The following is a 13,947-nucleotide window of genomic DNA, read 5'->3' as shown; positions in this document are numbered from 1 at the left end:
TAATGGTGCAATGTGATCTGGGTGACGGTGCTCAGACTGACACCACCACCACCCGGGAACGGAGAAGAGGGAGGAGATGGATGGATGGATGGATGGATGGATGGATAATAATAATAATAATCATAATAATAATAATACTCATACCGCTTCTTTCCACTCAGTGTCAGTAGTGAGTCCCTCACCATGTTAACGTTTATTTAGTATTTATTTAGTATACATCTTTGTGTATGTATGTATATATGTTGGTTCAGTTATGTGATTTGAAATAAGTATGTATGAAGATACGAAGAGGGGAAGCGTTCTCCAGGGGACACTGGCCTTGGATGTTAGGGCGTCACCACATCAGAGGTTTGACTGTACTCCTAATCTAATATCAATACCCGGTAATACCAGATGTACAATATATGACGATGTTTGTACAGAATCATATCGTAGTAACTATGTGAAGAAGTCAGTGGGGTGAAGCTTGAAGGGATTAATTCAGGATAAAAGCTGGATTTAAGACAAACGTACCCAGAGGCTGCTAACTTCCCGCGTTCAAAACTTCCACCGTTTATTTAGGTCTTATAAGCCTTGCGGGGAAAGCTTGGCGCTTGTCCTCCGATCACTCTGCAGTTTAAACATGGGATTATTTGTCGGATCCGCCGCTGAAAGCGGGAGAGAAGAGCAGCTGTGGCGCAGATGGAACGCCGGCGGATCGAGCAGCGCTTCAGACGGACGCTAATCGGAGGCTGTTTGCAATTGTGAGACGTCGTAAAACAAGCGGCGCCGGTGGGCCGCGTGTTGGTGAACAAAAACGCTCCCCTGGAACAACTGAACCCTGTGAACTGCAGCGGAGGACGACCCATCAAATACATTAGGATAATATATCATATCCTACATATCATATTGACAATGCAGAACATTTCATGATCTGTATTGTAAAACGACTGAATAAAAACGGCCGGATTAAGCTGAAGTTCCAGACGTTGTTTAGACTGAAGCTCGACTTCATTTTGCTTCGTTTGTGAAGCTGCAGTTTGTTTTTCGTTCTGAGAGTCGAATGAGTCAATCTAACGCCGCGGGAAGAGATTCGTGTTTTTATTTTACACCGATAACCCATCAGACAAGTTACTGTAATACTACGACTGTTAGCAGGAAGGTGTTGGTGAAGGATTAGGTCGTAGATCATCTTCCCTGCTAACATCCAGATTATAGAGCATCGTCGTCCTCCAACATCAGATTATATAGCGCATCTTCCTCCTTTAACACCCAGATTATAGAGCATCTTCCACCGAACATCCAGATTATAGAGCGTCTTCCCCCAAACATCCAGATTATAGAGGATCTCCATCCTCCAACATCAGATTATATAGAGCATCTTCCTCCTCTAACATCCAGATTATATAGGGCATTTCCTCCGAACATCCAGATTATATAGAGCATCTGTCTCCTTTAACATCCAGATTATAGAGCGTCTTCCCCCCAAACATCCAGATTATAGAGGATCTCCATCCTCCAACATCAGATTATACAGAGCATCTTCCTCCTCTAACATCCAGATTATATAGAGCATTTCTTCCGAGCATCCAGATTATATAGAGCACCTTTCTCCTTTAACATCCAGATTATAGAGCATCTTCCTCCTTTAACACCAGATTATAGAGCATCTTCCACAGAACATCCAGGTTATAGAGCGTCTTCCCCCAAACATCCAGATTATAGAGGATCTCCATCCTCCAACACCAGATTATACAGAGCATCTTCCTCCTCTAACATCCAGATTATATAGAGCATTTCCTCCGAACATCCAGATTATATAGAGCATCTTTCTCCTTTAACATCCAGATTATAGAGCATCTTCCTCCACTATAATCCAGATTATAGAGCATCTTCCTCCACTAACTTCCGATGAACTCGATTATTAGACAGACAGCTCAGCTCCACCACAAAATGAAAACTAAAATCATCATCACAAGAATACTTTCCCTCAGTACTCAGTTACTCTGATTCGAGGTGATTCTACTTCTTCCTCTGAGGAAACTGTGATGAACTCTTCTGAGCGAACAGCTGAAGGAAAACACGTCTGAACCACTAAAGAATGACAGAAAGACCTCAGGGTCCCTCTGTCTGTCTTCACCTCCATTATCTCTCCTTCTTCAGAAAGTGCAGGTGATTATCCTCCGTTCGTCTGGCTTCAGTGGTTATGACGGATTTACTAGGTTTGTTCTACATTTACGAGTCGCTCTAATGTTCTTGGGATGTTGATGATAAATAATCAGCAGGTAGGAGAACTGAGTGAAGGTGAAGTTTAGATGGAGCTCAGAGTAAATAAACGTCTTTAATCCAGAGGACCACAAACAGCCTGCCGGGCCTCCATCAGGGAGGATTGTAGATTGGTCTGAGTGGAGGAGGAGGAGGAGGAGGAGGAGGAGGAGGAGGAGGAGGAGGAGGAGGAGGAGGAGTCTGCACAGGGAGAACATGAGGGGAGGTCCTGCTGAACGCTGCGACATGTTGGCATCAGTCATTGACTCTCTGTCACTCAGGTAGCCGTGTACACCTTCATCATCATCATCATCATCATCCTCCTCCTCTTCCTCCTCCTCCTCCTGAAGCTTTAAAGTCCGCCTCTCACTCCGTCACTCATCCGGGGTTTTCTCACTGAGTTTCACTTCCTGTACAGCGTCTCGCTGCTCGCTCAGATAGAAAGTGGAATATTTTCTCTCTTATTGATGCCGACGACTGTTGTTCACACCGACGACTGTTGTTCACACTGCCGACTGTTGTTCACACCGACGACTGTTGTTCACACCGACGACTGTTGTTCACACTGCCGACTGTTGTTCACACACGACGACTGTTGTTCACACTGACGTCTGTTGTTCACACCGACGTCTGTTGTTCACACCGACGATTGTTGTTCACACCGACGACTGTTGTTCACACTGACGTCTGTTGTTCACAGTGCCGACTGTTGTTCACAGTGCCGACTGTGTTTCACACTGACGTCTGTTGTTCACAGTGCCGACTGTTGTTCACACCGACGTCTGTTGTTCACACTGACGTCTGTTGTTCACACTGACGTCAGGTGTTCACACCGACGTCTGTTGTTCACACTGACGTCGCGCAGCCGAGATGTCATTGTTATGAGACAAAATCACGGTTTAGTAACGCAGCGTGCTTGCGGGAATCTAATTACTGTTTTGGCAAAAGTAATCCCTTACTTTAATTGTAACTTGAAAAAAGTAATCAGATTACACACGTTCTCACACCTTATATATGGAGTGCCCGTCAGTTGCACACAATATGGGATCGCGCTTCAGAGAGAGATTACAAGTCAAAAGAGTAAAGTCGAAAGTATCTTGAAGAAAAGCAGCAGGGAGCCAGTCGAAGAAATTCCTAGTCACTGCTTCTCAAACGAAGTAAAACTTCATAAACAATGCAAGTATTGCATGTTGCAGAGAAACTACAACCAGCGGCTCTTCACAAGTTGAATTGTTGGTTTTTCCCTGTAAAAGCATCTTGAAGTGACGCTGTTGTATTTGAAGCTCCAGAAATAAAAGTGAAGTGAGTTGAGGTATCAAGTATTGTGACGTCGGCATAAATATACAAATACTTTTGCTCCACGTTCACGGAGGTAAACGTGGAGTGAATGGAGTGTGTTCGCAGGTCGTCCACACACACACACACACACACACACACACACACACACACACACACACACACACACACACACACACACACACACACACACACACACACACACACACACACACACACACACACACACACACGCGCGCGCAGGAAACGGCCACCTGAGGGAGTCGGGGGTCAAAGTTCACAGGGTGTTAACCTCTCTTAACAAAACGTTTTTTACCACCCTGGTTGAGACCGAGATGGTTTTCCTTCTCCGCGCTGCAAGTCTCAACAACAACGTGAGCTCATATAGTTTACGCAGGCAGACGCTCAGGAATGTTATCTTTCTTTTTTTTTTATTTTGGCGGTCTGTCCTGATTCCTTCCACTTACATCAATCAATGACACACACACACACACACACACACACACACACACACACACACACACACACACACACACACACACACACACACACACACACACACACACACACACACACGCAGGTAATTACAGCCGGTGACTCATATCTGCTGAGTTCCATCTTTTTAAGTCGGGTTTCCCACTGAGACCTGACGGCCGACTGGAAGAAGGGATGAACGTTGTGACGAAGAGGAGGAGGAGGAGAGGAGGGTGAGAACACACCCGACCAGGGGAAGAGAAAGAGGAGACAGGAAAGAAAAAAAAAAAGGCAGGTGGTGGATGGAAGGAAGGAAGTGTCCCGTTCAGATGGAGTGATATACGAGAGAGAGAGAGAGAGAGAGAGAGAAAGAGGAAGAAGTGATAACGGACGACTGGAGCTTCAGTTTATGTTCCACATGTTTACAGTTTCAGGGAAGCAGAGAGACGCTCGGCTCTACTGCCTCCAACCTGCATGTCTCTCTTACATTCACCCTCGTCTCATTCACTCACCCTCACTTGCATCCATTCACCTTCTCATTCATTCATTCGTCCTCTCATTCATCCTCTCATTCATTCATTCATTCGTTCACCCTCACATCCTCCTGTGGCACGCTGGCCCCTCCTGTCCAGACATCTGTCTTGGCATCGATACACAAAGTCTTGGAAAAGCACAGCTGGTTCAGAGGGGGAGGTAGTGTGTGTGTGTTTGTGTGTGTGTGTGTGTGTGTGTGTGTGTGTGTGTGTGTGTGTGTGTGTGTGTGTGTGTGTGTGTGTGTGTGTGTGTGTGTGTGTGTGTGTGTGTGTGTGTGTGTGTGTGTGTGTGTGTGTGTGTGTGTGTGTTCGTGTTCCACTCACGGTGGCCGTCATGTTGTTGTTCTCCTCCATGATGGCAGCAGAATACTTGTTAGAAGGCATCGCTGTGGCGGTCGACTGGTCTGACGTTGTTCCGGACTCCTTTTCAAACCTGGAACCGAAACACAAGGCCCCTGAAATAAATCCAGAGCTGAGTTCTTGAATCCAGACCTGGGTTCTTGAATCAGTATCGGTCTGATGAAATAAAGTGATCTGATATGAGTGTTGGTGCGGCGTGGGGTGCATGCACAGTAGCAACGTTTTGAGTTTTCCTCATCTCCAGTGGGCCGGACTGGTAGAATACCGCCATGACAGACCTTTAAAAACTATTTTAATGAAACCTTCTGGTTCAACACACAGTGAAATGTCAAAGCTGTTGCATTCTGGGAGTTTGTTTTTAACAAAACCATCTTTATTCTCCCCGTTGTTCTTCAAAAGTTTCCCGTCCAAACAGGAAACATCTGCATCCATGCGACACCATGAAAACGACACAAAACAATGTAGTATATACTGCAGGCTATAGGGGGCGCTGTAACGCCGCCACAGAAATACACCAGAAACGGAGAAGAAGAAACTGACAAATCCATAAAATCTAACAAATCTCCTTATTAAAGCAACGAGCATCAGCAGCTTCTGTAGCTGCAGCAGGTAGTCCGCCATGTTGTCGTTAAGTGATGTCACGGGGAGAGGCGGGATTATGACACCGAGGCCGCGTTTTCTAATTCCTCCACTCTTGAACGTTTTCAAAAGAAACAAAACATTTTCAGGCTCCTAAGACGCTGCGTCATGTGGACGATCCGACAGAAACCGTGGTCAAATGAAACGGCGGCGGCGTGTGGGTGGGGCCTCTGCGTGTGGGTGGGGCCTCTGCGTGTGGGCGGGACCTCGGCGTGTGGGCGGGGCCTCGGCGTGTGGGCGGGGCCTCGGCGTGTGTGTTTCTCTTAAGAAATGTTTTCTGACCCCTGGTTTTGGTTGTTTTAGTTTTTGGGGGTGTTGATGCCGAGTCTCAGAGCTGAATCCACCGTTTAAACTTCATAGAGAAACAAGTGAGTGTGAAGTTGTGTGTTCAGCGTCTGAAGCCGCGTATGAATGAAGACGTGTCCTGAACCGGCACACGGCCCGGTTCCACACCCGTCACACGATCCGGTTCCACACCCGTCACACGGACCGGTTCCACACCCGTCACATGATCCGGTTCCACACCCGTCACACGGACCGGTTCCGCACCCGTCACATGATCCGGTTCCACACCCGTCACATGATCCGGTTCCACACCCGTCACATGATCTGGTTCCACACCCTTCACACGGCCCGGTTCCACACCCTTCACACGGCCCGGTTCCACACAGACCCACAGACGTCCACAGTCCTCGCAGGTCCGACTGGCGGCTGCCGGGTCGTCCAGTTCAAGCCTGCTTCAGCACATAATTACTCCCTGTTTGTGTTTCCCCTGACCAGGTTTTTCCCTGTGGGAAGGACGAGAGAGAGAGAGAGAGAGAGAGAGAGAGAGAGAGAGAGAGAGAGAGAGAGAGAGAGAGAGAGAGAGAGAGAGAAAACCACATCACGTCCCACCAAAATAGTCCTAACTGGATTCTTGTCACAGCCGCGGCGCGACTACAGTTCCCGTCTTATTTTTACTTCCTTCACTTTGACGTTACTGCGATCTGCTTTATAAACTTCCAGTCTCACAGATATGCTGCTGAGTGTGTGATAAAGTAACTAGTTACTGTAAAAGGATTACTTTTGGCACCAATCAATAGCACAGTTACTGAGGTTACTTTTTGCTCTACATGAAAGAAGCTGGTGTCTCTCATTAACAGTTACTTTTTCACTAAACTGTTACCACCGAGTACTTTAGTACTCCTGAACCAAGTCGTTAGCATTAGCAGTCTGAGGCATCGAAGTCACACCCAACTATGAGTCGCAGGACCTGCAAACTATGGAAAACAAATATGACTTATAGTCCGGAAACTACGGTAGTTACTACAACCGTGAGGACCAGCGTTTCCGCCATTTACATGGAGACGGAGCCCGAGAGTTTTCAAAAAGTTGTGTTTTCAGTGGCCCTGGGGCCAAAACACGACGAAAACACAACAATTACAGGTCAACAATGACGGTGGTGTCTGCGGTGCTATATAAATAAAGTTGAATTGAATCATGGCGGTGTAAACGGGCCTGAACGTGAAGTAAGGAGCCGACTCCGTCAACTCCGGTTCCCTGCAGTCTGGTTGTGATTCAATCCGACTCCATCTGCCACTAGAGGGCGCTGTACCACAGTGTGAGAGCAGGACTGCTTTATAACTGATTGCTTGTTTTACTTAATACAAATATTAAGACAAATTTCACCTTGGAAACACCGACGACCACCGAGCGGCCTGAAGTGGCAGTTTATCGAGTTCCTGCAAGTAAAATCCACGTCTCGTTTTCTGAACGTTATCGAGGAACAACGTTCCTGATCGCCAGCCGGCGCGTTAACGACTGCGCCGGCGCACTTCAGCTTCCAGAAGCGGAGAAAAGGGAAGTGAGAATGAATGAGAGGGGGCGGGGGAGGATGGAGGGCCGAGCGAGGGGTCGAGCGAGGGGCCCCGGAAAAGGGGGACGCGGAGGGAGTGAAAGGAGGGTGGGGGGGGTGGGGGGTCTTCACATCAAAGTCGTGTCTGGTGGCTGGAGATTAGGGAGCGCATTGCAAGAGGGGATTGTTCACTCCCCGGAGTGTGTGTGTGTGTGTGTGTGTGTGTGTGTGTGTGTGTGTGTGTGTGTGTGTGTGTGTGTGTGTGTGTGTGTGTGTGTGTGTGTGGTGAAGGAGGGTGGGGGGGGGGATCAGCTCCTCAGGGTCTCTCTCTGGGAGCTGCATTCCTCATCTGTCATGTACTTTACGGCCCCTTGCCGCTGGGATGCAGCCCTACAGTTGATGTGGTTTCTACGTCGCCTGTTCCAGTGTCTGAGCGGTGGAGGACGGCAGGATCTTTCACTCTTATCAGATGTTCAGCGGCTGGTTTGAGCTTCAACACCTGCAGACAAACACCCAGACGTCCAGATTCCAACCAGAATCTCATCAGTTTTACAAGATGCTTGTAACTTGGGTTAAAACATCTGGAACGGGTGTTGGAGCCAAAATCCTTTGTTCACTCACCCTCATGAGGAAGGGGGGGGGGGGCGAGGAGGGGGGTGAGCCACGTTTCTTTGAGAACAAAGAAACCATGTGCTCAACCCTGGAAAATTCGCCATTGATCACATGACCCCCCCCTGGGGGGCCCCCGGGTCCCCCCTCCTCTAGCTGCGGCACTGCAGCTCGACGGCAGGGGGACCCAAAATCCCGTCATCACCGGGTCACCGGCCCGGTGACGCGCAAGCCAACCCCGCGTGGATTGGCTGAACCACGGCCAACGCCGCGGGGAGCCCGGAAGACATCATAACGGTATAAATTCAGGCCCGGGAAGAGATCCAGCCTCTTCCAAAACGAAATCGCGTCAACCCAGACGCACCTTTTCGTAAGGAGACAAAGCGCCTCGTGTTAACGCACCTGGACCGGGCCTGAATTTTCTTCACCTCGCTGGACGAGCTCAAGAAAAGCGGGAATTCCCTTTATTTTTGGTTTCCCCTTCTTTTTTTCTTCCCTTTTTTTTGTTTGCATCATCCGGACCCCGAGCGCGCGCTGCAACCGCACGCTCGTCTGCAGACCGACCTGAGCATCGCTTCTTCACTCCCCCCCTCATCGCAAGAAGCTGCTGATCGCCCCTCGGATCACACTACGGGTTTCCCCTCCGTAGTCCACGTCAGGTCTCTATTTTCTGGGACGCCAGAGAACCGCCCGCGGCCACAAATCGACGGATTTCACCTGGCCACGGAAGCACGTTTCCCCCTCGTCCAACCAAGTAAGGCTTAGAGTCTGGGCAGGAATTAGAATAACGTGATATTATTATTGCTGTGTGTTTATTGTTGGTACTTGTAACTTTGGGACGCCGATCCCTGTTTCTGAGTACTTTTGTGTCTACGCGTGGACGGCCATCCACGCGAATCATCGCACGCACGCGCGAGCCTCCTCATCCTCAGCTCACGCTTCTGCTCCCAGAGTCCATATCTGCCTGAACAGCCGTTTTTGGACTCTGTACGTGTAAGCTGAGGCGGTCGCGTCAGTGTACACAGTCAGACACCCCCTCCTCTCTCCTCTCTCTCTCTCCTCTTCTCCTCTGTTTCCCTGTTCACTAACCAGCGCACGGTACGGCCGCCGCTGCCTCCAAGCGCCTCCTTTCAGTGCGTCCCTGGGACCGTGTGTAGTTCACTGCGGCTCGGATTTCTCGGCCACAAGGAATCCGGCGCGCTCCCGACGGCTACGGCCCGTGCGGAGCTCAGTGACGTCACGCTATCCCAGGCAGAGCACGCCGAGCGCCTCTGGTGACCGGGTGGGTAATCACATCGATTTCCTCGCCGGGTCGCCGAGCCGTTTGGCGCCCTCTGGTAGTCGCGTGGGTAATTGCAACCGCTCGTACCGCCATCTGGTGGTTGCATTAAGTCATCACAACTGCCCCGCGCGCCGACGCGCACCTAGTGGCCAGATCGGGTGATTACACCGGACCGCCGACGTCTACCTCCCTCTGGTGGACGTTCGTGGTCATTACCCTCTCACCAAGTCACGCCCCTTTCGCTCCACAAACCCGCACACACACACACACACATCGCTCCCCACACTCGAACACACACACACCCACTCACACACATCGCTCCCCCACACTCGAACACACACACACACACACACACACACACTCACACACACACACACACACTTTATTAGCTGGCTTTGTTTTGTATTGTGTTGTTTTATGAGATCTTGCTTGATGTTTATTGATTAGATGTGATTCATAGATTGATGATTTAGGAATAGACGTTTGTTAATAAACACTTAATAGTTGAATTGAACGATTCTTGGTGGTTTTTGTGTGCTTTTCAGCGACAACTGCTGGTTGTAACAGTCAGTGCTCGGATTTACAGCCTTCCTTTCCTGCTTCAGTTAAATTGCGATTATCATTTCAATCAGAAATAATAATTTAAACATTTTAATTGAACTTTCTTTTTTAAGACTGATGTTTCGTTTAAGACCCTAACTTCAGCTGGTGCCCCGACTTTGATTAAGTAACGGTAATATTCAATTGATTAATAGTTTGAATGGTTTAAATCAATTTCAATGATTTTAACGCTTTGGGTAATTTAACACACCTAGGAGGCGTTGGCGAATGAATGCAGGTTTTCCACGGGAATAACCCGCATTGCTTTTAAATAATTTTAAGTGTTTCATCGCATTTTCTGTGGTTAATTACCCGCACTATTATTGATTGATCTGTTACCCAGTTAACCTAATCACAACTTGAATTGTCTCTAAGCTATTGTTCATTTATTTTTGTTGCAGATAGATAATTTGTATGCTTTATTAATTAATAAATTAGTCAATTTATTCAATTAATACTCAAGAGTGCTTTTAATCATTTTTAAGTGGTTTTCGTGCATCTCAGCATCCAATTATCCAGTATTATTAATTCATAAAGCGCAAGTTTATCCAATTAATAATCCTAACTGCATTTAATTCAATTTCAATGGTTTAGCTCATTCAAATAACTCATTGTATTTAATTAGTAAACCCCGACTTTACTTAATTAATTCCAACTCCTCCTTGATTACTCCCGATTGTTATTAGATAAATAACCAAACTTGTTTGATTAACAATCCATTCTAAATTACTTGCAGATCACCTTCGGTGGTCCACTCCACCGAAGTAATTCAGCCTCCCCTCAGTTATTGACTTACAAATCGCAGGTTTGTTTCATTGATAACTTGAATCATAGGTTGCTCTCCGTAATTTAATCATCACTCGTAATCAAGTACCGTTGTTCATTGATAGGTCAATAGCCATTTGTGACGCCTTCGCAGCTTGAGCTTTTCCCCGGTTACTCCAGCGAGTCGCCTCCTGTGGGTCCACAGGCGCTTCGGTAGGTCACGCCACTGACCCGCAGTTGTCAACAAAGGAGTGACCCGTCACGCCTGTTGACCGGTCGTGCCACTGGTGGACCGCCTTCGCGATTGGACCCCGTGGAGGTTCCTCCCGTCAGGCGACCCTTTTTAGCTCAAAGCTGTTGGCCGATAACTGACTATTTACTCCAATCAACCTTTATAGCTTTGCATAACTTACACTTGGTACATTACCTTAGTAATCTATTACTCCAGTAATCCATTACTTTGGTGGCCTACCGCTAGTGATCAGTAATTGTCAACCCGTAAATAACAATTTACCTCTGTTTGGCGATTCGTTTATATGTAAATTACCTCTGACAGGGTAGAACCTTCCGGTAGCCTACCACTAGGGTAATTTGCATATTCTGATCACACGCTGACCCCAACATAATGGTGCCCCGTGTGAGGCTGTTGTAAACCAGCATTGTTACGAATAACTGCACAAAATAATCCTGAATCGTTCACTTAAGGTGTAGCCGTTAACTTTATTCTCCCAGAATTGGTTTTCAAGATACACTTTTTCAGCACTGTCGAACAAAGTCACTTGTGGTGTGAAATCAGTTGTGAAGTGGTTAGTGCCTTGCTTTCCCTGCATTCTACGCATGATTAACACGCTGTGTTAAGATTTCTGACTACGATTAATAGACACTAACAATATTGCTCGCCAAGGTGTTAGACGCATCTGACTAACTTGGATAGGGTGCAGCTCGAGCAATTAACGAAACCGAGAGGTTTGTAAGACACAGGTACAGCCGTTACCTGTGCAGTAGCAAAGCTAATTTGCCGTTAACCACAGCTAACGTTGTTGACTTCGGGCGTAAATCTCAACCACTCAATGGAGGGTAAGAGTTCCCGGGCACAGGGAGCCGAGGCTCCGCCGGTGCTAACTGAGCCGGCCATACGAGACGTGGTGTCCCACCTCGTCCGTCTCTCCTTGGAGGAGAAAGCAAATCTCGAACGCTACAGCGTTGAGATTTGCGAAGAAAAGATCCGAGAGCTGGTAAGTTTTGTCAACAACCCAGGGGACAAGCCGGCACGTACAGTGCCGGACGTCCTGGGCCAGATCAGCCTGCTCTACCAGCGTAGAGCAGAGCTACAGTCAAAGGAGGCGGAGGAGCGTACGGATCGGCTGCGTCTGGACAACCAGAGGCTATCCAAGGACAACGCTCGCCTCCGACAGGAGCTGGACGCCTCCAAGGACGAGGATCAGCCTTCAGAGCCCGAGAAGCAACGGGCTCTGCCTCCTCATAAGGAGACGAAGGTCGATGAGTGCACACTAGAGAGTGAGCCTCAGATCCAGGAGTTAAAGGAAAACCTAGAAGAAGCTCAGTCGCTAATCGCGATGGGCATGGAGAGGGAAGAAAGTCTCCGACACCAGCTTTACACTGCCACCCTAGGTGCGCAACGTGACCCTAATTGGGGTCGTCGTAATCTGGCTTCGCCAGAGAGGTCTGGCACTATCGACTCCTCATGCGCCACAACGCAGAGGTATGACGCCTCATATAGCTTAGATGGTGATTCTTTTCAGCCCACGCGCAGCCGCAGCACGGTGCGCTTCGACGACTCCGCCACTCCTTCCCATCTGCAGCCCCCACGCGACGCTAGCAGTCGGGAGCAGGGGTCCAGGAGGGTGCCTCTACACCCCAGTAGACCTCCCTTGTATGGCCCTAGCGGCCCCGACCCGCGTCAGACAGCAGTCCACGGGGAACTGTCGTCAGAGGACTCTGACGGCCCCAGTCCCGTGAGGGGGTGGGATGTCCGGACCCGCCAGCTCGAATCCCTCGCAAAGGACATCGAACGCTTTGACCCGAGCAACAAGGACGCGAGTATCGAGGACTACCTCCGTGAGGTTGAACGCTGCCTCCTCGACATCGCACGTCCTTCCATGCGGGAGAAGCTAAAGCTTCTCTGGAAAACAACGTCCAGAACAGTCCATGTTTTCATGGAATCCCTGCCGCCAGACACCCGAGACCGGTACTCCACCCTCTGCCAGGCTCTCCGGGAAGAGTATTCATTGTACAATGACCCTGCTTCGGCAACGTTTGGTGCATTCGCGATCACCCAACGGAAGTCTGAACCTCCAAAGGAGTATTACAGGCGCCTACGAGTGGCCTACTTCCAAGGCCGCAATGCACCGGGGTTGGAGGAAGATCACGCCTTCAAGTCTCTGTTTGTCAACAACCTCCACGACAGTGGGAGGTTCGATGTGGCTCTATTTCGCAGGACCGCCAAACCCACCATGAAGGAACTGCGCCAGCACGCGCAGATGGTGTGGGAATTGCGTCAATGCCCGGGTAAGAAGCCTGACATTGACCAGAGGGTCCTGGAAATGGAGCCAAGGGAAAACACGGATTTGAGGCTTGAGGGCGATGAGTTGCCGACACCCAGAACGAATGCTGGAGGAGGGTCTGGTACACCCTCTCCGTCTGAGCAGAAAGGCGCACAACCAAATCAAAAGGGGGGACAACAGAATCAAAAGGGTGGAAAATGGGCCAGGTCAGAACAAAACTTCCAACCGAAGAAAGGGCCCGACCCGAATTCAAAGTGGAAAATGAAAGGTTCGGAAAGGGACCACGGTCGCTACAGAGCTGACCAGTTAAAGACTGAGCTACAGCAGTGGGTTCAAACCTGCATCAAAGAGGCTGTACAGAACTTGGACCTGTCCAACCAAAGGGGGCGCCACCCCCCCTCAAGGGGACGGGGACGTAGGCCCCCTCCCTCCTGACTAGAGCGGCGGCCCCGACCCACCACAAACAAGGTTTACCTTGTCGGGTGGGGGGGAGAAACAGGTGAGGCGGGAGAACGTTCAAGAACGACAGCTTCCCAGTCCACCGATTTGCCGTTCCTGACTTTCTTAGGCAATCTCGTGCACCGAGAGAACGCCAACCGCATCTACACATCCGTGGTGGTGGGAGGATGTGTAAACGCCCTCGCGCTGTTAGATTCCGGGTCCGAAATAAGCCTAATGTGTTCAGCCACCTTCGCCGAGCTTGCGAGAGCTCTGCTGTCTCTTGGAAAGCCACTGCAGGTCGAAGCTTGCAGCATTAACATCAGAAGCTTCACTCAGGACACTTCA

The 13,947-nt window shown here is 49.2% G+C and overlaps 1 protein-coding gene across 1 annotated transcript in view; it reads right to left on the bottom strand.

Annotated features, from left to right (window-relative positions):
• dnmt3bb.1 (DNA (cytosine-5-)-methyltransferase 3 beta, duplicate b.1) overlaps positions 1-13,947 on the bottom strand; it is a 44,426-nt gene that overhangs the window by 17,774 nt on the left and 12,705 nt on the right. Inside the window, exon 2 of the mRNA XM_080469377.1 lies at positions 4,872-4,980. Coding sequence (XP_080325503.1) covers positions 4,872-4,980 — 109 coding nt within the window. The remainder of the gene's footprint in view (positions 1-4,871; positions 4,981-13,947) is intronic.

Source organism: Lipophrys pholis (genome assembly GCF_963383615.2).
Source record: "Lipophrys pholis genome assembly, chromosome: 8".
NCBI lineage: Eukaryota > Metazoa > Chordata > Actinopteri > Blenniiformes > Blenniidae > Lipophrys > Lipophrys pholis.
The sequence above is the reverse complement of the archived record's forward strand: the minus strand, read 5'-3'. Positions and strand labels throughout refer to the sequence as shown.